The 13,128-nt window shown below is 40.0% G+C and overlaps 1 protein-coding gene across 2 annotated transcripts in view; it reads right to left on the bottom strand.

Moving 5' to 3' along the window:
* The window catches only part of wnk4a (WNK lysine deficient protein kinase 4a), a 42,587-nt gene extending 30,133 nt beyond the window's left edge, over positions 1-12,454 (bottom strand). The window contains exons 1-2 of one of the 2 annotated variants that reach the window (XM_072372983.1): positions 12,135-12,454; positions 11,241-11,909 (exon numbers count right to left, since the gene is read on the bottom strand). In XM_072372983.1, coding sequence (XP_072229084.1) covers positions 11,241-11,876 — 636 coding nt within the window. In that variant the 5' untranslated portion in view covers positions 11,877-11,909; positions 12,135-12,454. The remainder of the gene's footprint in view (positions 1-11,240; positions 11,910-12,134) is intronic. The other variant, XM_072372982.1, reaches the window with a different exon arrangement.
* Positions 12,455-13,128: the final 674 nt, after the last annotated feature.

Here is a 13,128-nt window from a genome sequence, read left to right as displayed (position 1 = left end):
TTGTATTGGTGGTAACATTTGCATCACTAGAATTTTAAAGAGCTGTCGCAACAAATTGGAGCTAAAACACCATTTTTGCTGACTGTGTGTGACCTACTTAACACCCAATTTATGTAAAAATCCTTCTTGATGGAGCAACTGTGTGACAAATTATCAAAAAATGACATCATGAAAGGAAAAAACCATTGTGTGCCATAGGGAAACCTATGCGCTCCTAAACCTGATCAGACTGAACAGGCAACTATGGCAGCCAAAAACAGTAACTGGAGGTTTACCACCAACAGCTTTTCTGACGAGGCTTCACCCACATCATGACTGTCTTCTGCATGTTGCTTTTTCACTGCTGGCATCATTTACTGAGAAACAGAATGAAAAACTGCTCATACGATGCTTTTTTAACTTTGAATTATATCATTTTCCTCTTAATAAGGTAGCTGTATGGGCAACACAAGGATGTGGAAAAGGACAGAAACCTTTTAAAATGCTGTCATGTTCCAACTGTTTCAGATGAACCCAGAAAATTCACAGCCCTATTTATTTTCAAATGTTTATGATAATTGTCACTCAAGCCTTCGGTAGCAGACTACAAGCCTCAGCAAGTTCCTGACAATAAATATCTGACAGGTTTCAAAGGTATGTCCCTACTGGGTGGATCCTTTTGACAGCAACTGAAAGACCAGAGTGAAACAATATTTGCACAGTTGTACTTAAATAGATGCTTTGAGCCGACTGAACCCTGTTGTTTCCAAGCATTTTCCTTGCAGTTTTAAAATATGTGTTTCAAATCACATGTAAACAAGCTGTTTCTATTACAGTAGATTCATTTCAACAGTAGCAATGAAAGAAGCACAATGATGCACAAGCACACAGGAAAACAAAATTTTTTTTGTGCACCACAACTATTGTAAGCTGGGTTCGCACAACAATATTTCTCATAGGTCAATAAATGAATTACTGGTGCTTAATTGATCAGTTATAATTGATTCAGATAAAGTTTGTCAATTATTATCAAAGAGGGTTTTCTTTCATTTACAGTCCAGGTATGGACATATAGTAACTCTTTCACTGCTTGTGGGCTGCCCGAGCTTCAAGATCTTCCCTGAGTCATGCTAGAGTCTGACAACCAAACAATGGAAATTTCTTTTAAAAACTGGCATGAAAATCCTTAAGAAGGTCATTGTTCAAGTCAATAGCATATGTCCTTCTGTGAATAAGTCTAGAAATAAAAACAAACTGCTAGGACAAACTGCTAATCATAGTAGGAAGATGAGAAAAAGAGGGCTTCAAAGTAAAGCCTTTTAAAGCTGTTATGGCTCCAGGTTCTGAAACCAGCAAACAGTGAGCAGGCTTTCATCTCAGGGCATTTTATTATTACATTTTGTAAAGTTAGAGTGGATAAAAACCTTCGAGAATCTCTTGGAACTTCAGCTATGTGAAAAGAATTGCAACATTCTTTTATTTACTTCATGATTAAATCATTTGTTTTTGTCAAAGTCTTAGAAAACCCAGCAAACTTTAAAATATGTTGCATACAAATGTCTGCAAATGTCTGCATACTATGTTCATGTTCACTTCAGCTCTGACTGCAAGACTGAAACCGGCATAGTGTTACACTGACAAACAAGGGTGAGCTATCAAGTGCCACTGGCAACCAGGACCGGACACAGTTTACGAAGGAGTGTTGCTCCGGTCACAGGAAGGTAACACTATGGAAGATTTATGAATCTTACGTGCTACGTGTTCAAGAGTGTCCAACAGTAAGTCACACAGACAAATATTTTCAGCAGCTAATGTTAGAACCAACTTAAATGTGAACTACAGCAGCACTATTTATTTAGTAGGGAAACACAAATAAGTGTGTTTTCTTTTGCTGTGAAAAGAAATGACAGCACTTATTGATATCTATTCAAAGGTGCCGCACCCCAAACAAGTCTTACTACACCACAGGCCAATTCATCATTTCATCAAGAACTCACATGGCAACTGAGAGCATATTTACTCTCCCAATAGAGAATAAAATTATTTTATTTTATTTTGTTTCCTAAAGCTGCAATTATGGGTGAAATGTGGTAGAATCACCTATTAATCTTGAAACATTTCAAATGTTAACATAAGGTAAATATTTGATATATCATGATTAAAAAAAAAAAAAGGTAAATTATGGCCAGTTTTGACCCTCGCTGGCCAAAATGATGTGATTCTTACTTCTTTGTTTCATTGTCCTGAATCTAACGATGTCAGCTCATAATAAAAAATTCACAACCATTGAGATCATCTGATCAAATTGCAGATATATTATTAAAATAGCATCGATACAGGAATACCAATAGAATAACTAGAAGCTGCCCTAGTTTCTTTTTTTTTACCTCATTTATAGTTGTATACTCGCATCAAGTTCGAAAAGCATTTGGATGTTATGTTCAGTGTCGATAAAGACTAAAGCAAATAATTTGAGCTCAAAGCTGACATGTAAGTCGTACAAAGACAAAAGCTTACTTTTTTTTTGTATTCAACATCAGCGATACAGTTCCCAAAAAGCTGAGTAAGGGGCAACAAAAGATTTTATCTATTGATATAAAGAGAGCGTGAGTGTTTAGAGTTAAAGAGGAGAAGGGCTTCAGAACTGCACCAAAAAGCTAAATCATTTCTGAAAACCATCGTCAATTTGATTTCTGCTACAATAAATGAAAGTTTAAACACTGTCATGCACAGAAAAGACCAAATATAACCCATATCCGGACATGCAGGTGACAACACGGGGCCCAAGCTAAATTAAGATGCACTGAAAAACAAACAAAATGTGAAATTCTTCTCTAAAATCATGGATACATGCCTCAGGGCTTATTACCAGCACAGAGTTCTGCATTTAGAGTCCATCATTAATGCTAAAGTGTACATAGAGATTTGAAGGAACGCCATTAGTGTCTATCATATGAGGTCTTTTTGCCTTGTCTGTTTCAACAAGACAATGCCATTCTGCTTAGAATAAAACAACATGGCTCTGTTGTACACATTTAGAAAATCATAAAATCAAAGAGAAGACATCAATAGGGAAACATTTTGTTTGCCATTAACCAAACTTTTAAAGAAACTGGAAATAAGTAATATTCAAACAAAAACGCACTCCCCGATTTCTTCTTTTTCCATTTAATGACTTGCAAATCATCTAATTCTGTCCTGACTTTTTTGGAAAAGTGGCTGCACAGTTTAGCCGGCGGTATTTATATGTGAAGCCGCAAATTAGACATCATGTTTCTGTTTATTCATTTAGCAGACGCTTTTATCCAAAGCGACTTACAAATGAGTATATAACATTACAGCAAACAATAAGCTACACAGGAGGAAACCACGACTCAGACTCTGTCAGAGGTGACAGTGTAGAGATAGAGTGCAGGCACAGAGGGAAGTAAAGAACGATAAAGTGAAGGAGAGGGGGAAGGAAAGTACAGGGTAGGAGATGCTCTCTGAACAGCTGGGTCTTCAAGAGTTTCTTGAAGCTAGACAGGGACGCCCCTGATCTGGTAGCCCCTGTTCCACCATTGTGGGACGACATGTGAAAAGAATCTGGATTGTCTTAAGCGTGGTGTAGGCACCGCAAGACGACAATCCTGTGACGACCGGAGTGACCTAGTTGTGAAATAAGCCTTTGCGAGAGCATTCAAGTAGATGGGAGCTGTTCCATTAAGGACTTTGGAGGCTAACATCAGTGACTTGAATTTGATGCGGCGGCTGTGGGCAGCCAGTGGAGCTCAATGAACAGAGGGGTGACATGTGCTCTCTTTGGCTGATCAAAGACCAGACGCGCCGCCACGTTCTGATCCATCTGCAGCGGTTTCACAGCACGGGGTGGGAGACCAGTTAGGAGAGCGTTGCAGTAGTTGACCATAGCCTGCACCAGGAGCTGGGTGGCATGTTGGGTCAGGTATGGCCTGATCTTATGTATTCTTACATATCATCCTGACACAAACTGTGACCGACACGTTTTAGTCCCATCTCACAAAGTATGTCATGCAATTAACCTGCTGTTACAGCATTGCGTGCGGAGGCTTACTGTGTATTAGGGATCATCTTTATAAAGAACAGTTTTGATATGCTTTCAAAGATATGGCTGTAGGGGTTTATCTGGGAGTTAAGGGCTTGTCTCAGAAGATGAAAATAACACACGTGCGTCACTGATGAAAATTCAATGCAGCGACAGAAGATGCAATCATAAAGTACACTAATGCTCATCTAAAATAAAAAGCCAATGTGATTACGATAAATACAAAAAGTTCTTGTGAAGACATGGATATTGAAGTCATTTTAAAAGGATCTTGGGGGATAAAACAACAAGAAAGAAAGAAGCTTTCCAATGAGCCTCATCTGAAAAACATGAAGCAGAGCAAGTGGTCGTATGAAGTGTGGATTACAGGAATAATATCACTGAGCTGGAAAACTTTAAACAAATATGGGCTACTTACTAAAATCTCTCACATAAAAAAAAAAAAATCGATCAGCTGAGAAAACCCAATATAAGCAATGACTCAGCAGAGACAGCAGTGTTTTGGTAGTGTTTAGTGCTCGGCAAAGGCATATTTTGCACATGAGAGTACAATAGCTCTATCATTACCTCTATAATTACTTAAGTTGCAATCTTCCCCATCTATGTCTGGCAAAGTTGCATATAATTTCAGCATTACATTAATCAGTGATTCAGTGACTTATTATGATAAGAAGCTGATGTAAATCCAGTCAGTAATAACATTGAAAATTGTGTTATGACTTCACAGAATATTCTGGATGTACAGTGCTGTGCAAAAGTCTCAAACCACCTGAGTAGGATTCATCCCTCCATAAGACCTGTTGCCACTGATTTTCAGTCCACTTCTTGTGTCATTTGGCATAGCTCAGCCTTTTCTCCCTGTTTCCCTTCCTTAAGAATGGCTTCTTGACAGCCACCTTCCATGGAGACCATTTCTGATGAGGCTCGGGCCAACAGTAGATGGATCAGCTGAAGGTCTGGATGCATCTTTCTAATTCTGTGTCAGGTCTTTGCTAGATTTCATTCTTAAGAAGAGTAGAGTTTCATATATTTTTGTTCTCTACTTGTCCAGTTTACTAAAATGTTTAAGGTCACACTGCACACTATGCTGAGATGTTTTCTCTTTAGCTAAAAGTTCTTTGGGAACACATTGTTGGTGCAAAAATACTATTTTATGTCTGTTAGGTTTTGTAATCTTTGGCATCTTTCATAGATGCAACTTAGGAAATGAGAACAAATTATGTCTTTGTGACAGGCTGCTTGTAACAAAGAGCCTAAAGAACAGTTGCCCTCAGGGAAGCGCTTCAGAACCATTAGAGCAAGAACAAACAGACTAAAAAACTATTTTTACCCCGGAGCTGTCATAGCACTGAATTCTGAACAAACCCGACTACTTAAACATTCAACTGTGCAATACATTGCTTAGCAAATGCGATAGCCGGTCATGCAATATTTTTACATATTACTTACTTTTATAATTGATATTTATTCATCTCTTTATTCAACTGCTGTGCTTCTTTAAGCTGACGTTAGTTATTATTTTAGGTTTGGCTTTTAACTTTTTAACCCTCTTTCATTGCACCAAATCTGGGAGCTTTACTTCAATTTTGTTGCACCTACACAATGACAATAAAGATATTCTTATTCTGATTTAAAATTGGGTCTTTGCTAAGTTGTTGTGTGTAGACACATCCCTTGAGTTCGGTGCCTTTTTTAATGCTTGAACGATTCATAGGTCAGTGTTAAGGCAACACATTCCTCTGAAAATGTTCAGGAACAAGGACTGAACTGAAAGAGATCATAAAAAAGCAGCCAATGTCCGAAGAAAAACTTTGAAAGGCGTTCGGAAAGTCTGGAGAGCCATTGCTCAAGACCACTTTAAAAGTTTAAAAGGTGTAACTCAAGACTGTACATTGCTGAAAACATTACCATTTAACATGGTAAAAGAAGTAGCTGTCTTTGTTACTCTCTTATCTTAACAAGCATCACTGAGCAGCCTCCCCTTGCATATCTTAGGTGTGTTTGTATTGTAACCATATACATCCCAGTGATGAGCTGTATAGGGAAAAAACATAGATGCTAACCCTCACACTTCCTAAGTCTTCAGTTTCCATTACAAACACACTAAATCCCTTCAGATTCATAAAAAAAAGAGTCAACATGCAGCTCCTGCATGCACCTACATTATTGGAAATAAAAATATATAAAAAACAGCCTATGAGGCACTGCTATCCAATTTAAACTCTGAGTGTATTCTGTTTGAAACGGACATGCCATATGTAGCAGAGCAATCACCAAATAAGTGCACACTTACTACAGGCGACCCAATGCAAGCTTCCTTTCACGATTGTGCAGAACTAATGCAAACAAACAAACGTCAAAGTGACGCTCTGCCAAGAGTAAATGTAGGCTATCATTGTAGGCCTCCTTAACTTTCTCCTAGCAGAGCATGAGCTTGCCCTGATAAGCTGGATCTTGCCACAAAGTGGGCCCTACAAGGAAAGACACTGTTGATGTTGGCCACAGTAGAACTGATAGGAAGCCCAGTGCTTGTCAGTGAACACTAGCCATATTCAGATAAAGGTTACACGGCTGGGCTTGAATTCTGAAACGCTGGCCAGCATAAGAGACAGAGAAACTAGATTCAAGCTTTGTTCTTTAACCTCATAACTCAGACAACAAACTGTGAGGCGGCAAGTTTTTTTTTAAGGTTTTACATCTGAATCTTGTACCGTTCTACAAGCTTTAAAACTAAAGCTAAAACGGAGGCGCTTCCAGCTCCGTTTATCACATGAGCTCACTTTCTCACTTTTACTGCTTCAGTCATGGCTCCAGTTCTAACTGCGGCAGCGCTCATGTAAATGTTCTACCACCACGCCCTCCTTCCTTTTGTCCTCAGATAACTGTCGTTTCACAGAGACCAACGACATGTGAGCAGAAGAAAGCCACAAAGGTTCATTTCTTTACTGATTCATTTGATTCTCTAATGGATGGATTCAGTGTGTATGTATGGAAGTTACCCTCCCTGCCAAAAAAACTGACATGAACAGTTTGATAAAACAGTTAAAAAGCAGATCATGAAAGAAAATGAGATTTTGTTTGCATGAAACCCCATCTAATCACCGAGCGTTCTATTTCAAACACTACTGCATTAACACTACCTGTTTACAACAGGCAAACACCTTCAGACAACTCATTAATAATACCCCACACAAGAAGCAGTGTCACGTTTTATGTGTCTCAGGAACAGGCTACTACAAAAAAGTCCAGTGAATCTTTTCATGACCATGCCCAATAAACTGAGAATGTTATAATCTAGGTCGCAGCCTGTATTTATGCATCTGAGTAAAAGGTTAATTGCTTTTGGGTGCAGCAGTATTTTTAAATGCACTCAAGCTAATCTTACATTAAGCAGGCCCTTCATAAACACTGATTAATGATGAAAATACGGGTGGTTGGGGTGTAATCAAGCATAGGGACACTTTATATTGAGAATGACTAAAGAATGCATGTTTGTTTCAGTTTAAAAATGAAACATGAGAGTATACAAGTGTCTGAGTGTCTAATACAAGGTGGAGGGATATTCAGGAAGCTGCAGGCTTTGAATGAGATCAGGTATTGTGCAACTAATGCCCTTTAAAAGAGGATCTGTGTCTCGATTCTCTCTCTCCTATCAGTTACTCAATAGCTCACTGGGTTGTTGCATTGTTGCATAGTCAACTGCGTCGTGTAGGTTATGATAAATTTTGCTCATCACACTATGCAAGGACTGGAGATCAGCTTTTCATATTTGATGCCAATTTGCAGGACAGCAAAGATAAATTAAGGCTTTAAACTTGTCCTCTGTGCAACAGAATGCCAACAATGTGTGTGTGGAAGTAAAAGGGACCATGCCACCGCTCATCCATTTTTTATCACCTCTGCATTACCTTCAAAGCTCAGTCTACATTTCCTATATCACACCTGAGTCACCTGTAGATGGAGGGAAGGGTTGCTAGGTAGCTACCACCTGGAAAGGGTATTTTCTGCCCAGTTTCTTTCAGCAAAACTACCAGGCACTAAATTTACAATCACACGGCTTTTAAGTTGTTAATGTCTGATAATCACACTGAAAATAACACACTAATGTGAACAAAATTTACAAAGAATGCACCATTTCTTTTAAAAAGCTCTTTAGAGTTGTAGTTACAACAACTGTACGATTACAATGTCTTCCAACAGGTGTGGTAAAGATTTTCTAAAGTCAAAGAGTAATGTAAAGATTCGTCTGTAATGTCTATGAAACCAGTGCTTCATTGGTGAGGTTCATACAGTACTGACTGAAATTTAGAAGTTGGACAAATCTGATTCTTTTAACATAAAAATACAAGATAAGCAAAAATATTTGGCATTTATTCCTTAAATTGAGATTTTGGGCAACAAATGACAAATGTATTAGGGCGTGAATCATGTGTTGTAATGTCAACTCTTACTCAGTTACTGAAGAAGTCTCTGGCAGTTCTGCACTTGTCTTTTCTTGTTTTCTGTTTCTTCTTTTTTTATTACCCGACATAAACGTCTGCACCAGTATTTGAACGACACAGCAAAACAGTCTGATGCTGTTGACACCAACACATTAGTCTGGCTTTAATAATTCAACAAGCAGTTTTGCAAGTGGAAGCATAAATATTTAAATCTTTTACTTGAGTAAAAGTATCAATACCAGAGGTAAAAATGCTCCGTTGTAAGTACAACATTATTAGCATCTAAACATCTCTGATGTACTTTGTATAGCTTCTCGCTACTCAGAATGCCTTACTCAAGAATTATAAATTTCATATCATGACACAACTGAAACGGGACATTTTAATGACTATACGCACTGCTCAGTAGCATCGTCTAAAACAACAGGATTCATTTGTTGTTTTATAAGCACAATGGTACGGTCAAGTATAAGTATATAAAACTGTTTTTGAGTAACTATACTAAGCTACATTCCACCGCTGATCTAAAAAACATCATGATGGTAATGTTGCTGGATACCTGAAGAATTACAAGAATACCGGAGGAAAGCATCCAAATAAAGACACATTATCCACTCTTCCTCCACATTTGCAGGGTACATATATATATAGTTCTACACAGTACAACTACAGAGTTTTGAGGTGTCTAAATGTTGCTATTTTAAGCTCACAGGAACTTTGACTTGAATGAGAGATTAGTTTTATTTTAAGTCATTTCTTTCACGAGCAGGGGCCCAAAGCTCCTTCCTGTACATTACAGTGTCCTGGCTAAGCTTTGGCGTTGCATGTCATGGAAGAATCTAAATGTTTTATTTACTTTTTGTGTGCTAGTACAAAAAGTCCCTGTGGACACTGCCCAGACAGACCTGCATTCAATGCAACACTGTTGACAATACACTGTACACTGCAGAATACCAGCATATAGTTCAATAAAAAGATTTAAATAAGTATCTTTAGAAGTGGGAGTCGGGCGAAGCAGACAAGGTTTAAACCTCCTTGCATCTTAAACTACCGATTTTAACATCCTGCAGATTACATCTAAGGCTATGTAATACATATTTAGAAGAGCTTAAGGCCTTTATACTTGACTTGTGATGACGCACCTTCAACTGCTGCTCCATCAACATTAGAGGAGCGATTGTGTTTAGCCACCAACAGAAAGCTTATGTGTTTCTCTTCAGCGTCAGTGGCACAAGAGCAGGACAGGGTGGTAAATTCCATTCACAAATGCCAATGCAGCTGAGTCTGTCTCTTTGAGGTCAACTTATCACAACAGCAACCATATCAACAACGGCCACCTTTAAGCTTATTAGGAGTGATTAAGGAGGATTAACTTGGCTCATGTCTGAAGTAAAGAGATGAAATAGCGTGCTGGTTTCCAAAATGGCCCATGGCCACAGAAGCAGCAACAAAAATCTGTTGGGCTTTTTTTCTCTACAAAATTCAAAATCATGGGTGTGCTTTAAATGTCAACCACAAATGGTGATGAGCTCCCACTCATATCTGACCCAAGGGAGTGGAACATCAATGACTGTGTTGGTAACGGGTTTTCTGTGCCTCTCAGAGGAGCCAGGGAGCAACCCTGTATCTACCTCCTCTCAACGGACACCTGTTGCGTGATCTGGGAGGTGGACTCTCGAGGCACACATCTCCAGCTGCTGCTCGCAGTGTTTGAGCCTAAAGGACAGAGTCACTTCACCCCAACATAATCCCAAAATGTCTGCCTTCTGCGGAGTTTAAATGCAGATCAATAACTACCTTTTTTTCTAGTGAGTGAACTGCGTTCGTATCTTAAAACAACTTCCAATATCATTAAAACGCATTAATCACAATGAGAATAATTGTTGAATGTAAGTAATTAATTCAGTGTCTGTGCCTAAGAAGGCTCACATGGCGGCCAGATACTGAAACCAATGCACGTCACACACAAAGGCAAATGTGGAGGGTGGAGTTAAAGCTTAAATCTTTAAATCTACCACTGTGCTATCAAACCATGTAAGTAACGGAGGAGGCAGCTGTTACCCAGGCTGTTACCCTGTGGCACAGAAGCACTGAAATCTCTACACCTTTACAGCAGCCCGTATTCTTTGGTTTGCCCGTCTTACTTGATATTTACAGAATTTGCATACACCCTACAAGCCCACATAACCCAGACAGTCCCATCTCACAGAATGGAAACATGACAGAGTACATGCGCCTCATTCTCACATACAAATATGGATGAGAGATCATCAGAGCTGCATAATAAATGTTCTATTGCTGCTCAGTTGTTAGTTTGCAGTTAGAGGGCCTTGGTGTCACTGGTTGTTAATGAAAAATGAGATTAGAGGGGATCATGGTAGGAAGAGTGGTTCAGTTGAGGCTGACTGCCAACAGAATGACCTGGGTTACTGTGTAAGGGATTGACACAACCCTACTCAAGGTCACCAAGGAATAATATACACTAGATTAGCTGCTTCACATCAACACCAATGCCCTGAGGCAGGAATTAGAGTTGAGTGGGGCAGTAAAGCAGGGGAAGTATCAGCCGATGTACTTGACCTAGGTTTCTTGCTAGGGATAGCACTACAGAATGTCCAGTGTAACGTTGGATAAAATAGGATGCAGCTTTGATTTAGAAATATATTTAATTCTGAATATCAAGCTATTGCATCCAGAACTGTTGAGTATTTATAGCTGGTAGTTTGGTTTTGGCAGGGAAATATAAGAGAACCTACCTGTAGCTCACACCATGCAACCTCCACTGTGGTCTCTGTGTCCAGTCCTTTATAGACTGTCTTGAAAGATCCCCTTCCAATCTCTATGTTGAATTTGAGATATCTTCCATCAGGTGAAGTTGCCACAGCTTTTGTCTCCACGTCCTCTTTCTCTTCCTGCTCCCACTGACTATCAAACGTGATTCGAGACAAGATCTTATTTTGTTTATTTTGGAGTTCGTTCTCAGAGTCCGAGCTCGCATCCCGAGCGTTGGATCTCTGAACTGAATCCCAGTTACCACCGGGGGACCCGGTGTCGGGCTCTATGCTGCCTGCGGGCGTGCTGGAGCTGGTCCCCGGGCTGGAAACGGGAGAAGACGACGACGGCGGTGTCTCGTCGATTTTTTCTTCCTCCGCTCTGGACTCGGCGAGTGTTAAGATATTCTCAGCTGACCAGGACAAGGCTTTGGAAAGGGCACCGCTGTATAAAGGCGAATCAATATCCATACTTATTTTCTGTAGCCCATACGAGTTTCTCCGTGCGCCCAAACCGTGCGTCCTCAGCACGGATGGGACCCGGGACAGGCAGTCGTCGCTCATATCCACAGAGAGGCCTGGGAAACCGCGTCCTGGTATCTCAACTTGTGCGTGAGACATTGTGGCAGGTTTAACGCCTTCTTGATTTAGAGTCTAAACGTAGAAATGATATTAAAATAGAGCACAGTTACTTTAAAATCAAGATCACATTTGCATGATGCCAGTGAAATCAGTAGCTTTAAACAAAGTCTGACCACAAAATAACGATTGTCAAGATGATTAAAACGATCTAGAACATGCGAACTTCCGTTATCTGTAGCCTAGATATTATCAACCTTTAAAATAACTTTTTTAAAAGATAAAGAAACGTAGACTTACTCATTACAGCTGCTGTGTGGAAACATTTCGTGCAAAAGCAGTGCGCACATCAACGCATAATCTTTGCCAAATAATTCGCGTTGTTTCTCCTCTTCTCTCTCCAAAGACTTAAACCATAACCTCCTGCGAAAGGACGGAACTGCCAATATCAACAAAGCTCTGCTGGGTTGTGAGTCCTGCGGGCTCCCAGTGCGCGCTCCCAAGTCCGCCCCTCGCAGCTTTGACGCGCTGAGAGGGAGTAATCACATCTGATTAGAGCGGTGCTGGTTCACCAGTCTCTTTAAAACCGCAGATTTAATTAGATCGCTTATCTTCAAAGTGCTAATTTATCATAGCCCATTGTTGACCAAAAACTTTTTTTTTAAATGTATTAAAAGGCCAATCCTAATGCCATTAAACTTTAGAAGAACGGAAGTCTCAGCTAGGATCAATCGACTGACCTCCTTTTACATCTAATTGAATATCTGAACTTGTGCCACAGTCCGTCTGTTTAATTCTAAAGTTTGTGCGTAAACAGCAGCTTCCAGTTACCACTAAACTCACCAATTCCCCAAAAGTTCCTTCGAATTAAGATACAACTGATGAGTCATTGCCGTCATTTGATTAGTCTGAATGAGAGAGATAAGCAGCCCATAAGATCCCGGTGAGCTGTGCGGGCCTGGCCTGCAGGGGGGGCCATACCGCAGAGAGCAGCTGCTTCTGAAACAGGACACCACTATCAGCGAAGGCCACACTGAGCCCCACCTGTCCCGCTTGTGCACATATATGGTTTTTATCAGCAAATACACACACACACACACACGATTCCCCGGAGCTGTATCATCCCCAGGCTGGAAAACAGCGGACCGTCCAGTGCCGTTCAGCACAGCTGCAGCCGGAGATCATAACAGCTCCAGCTCTGTGGTTCCACTCTACACGTACACAAACAGAGCTGTGCTGTTGCCACTCACGCTTTCACACAACATCTAAAACAATTCAAAGATTTTTGAGACAT

The sequence above is a fragment of the Leuresthes tenuis genome, unplaced genomic scaffold, assembly GCF_036924035.1.
Source record: "Leuresthes tenuis unplaced genomic scaffold, fLeuTen1.0.hap1 SCAF_20, whole genome shotgun sequence".
NCBI lineage: Eukaryota > Metazoa > Chordata > Actinopteri > Atheriniformes > Atherinopsidae > Leuresthes > Leuresthes tenuis.
Note: the sequence above shows the minus strand (reverse complement) of the source record. Positions and strands in the feature narration are given on the sequence as shown.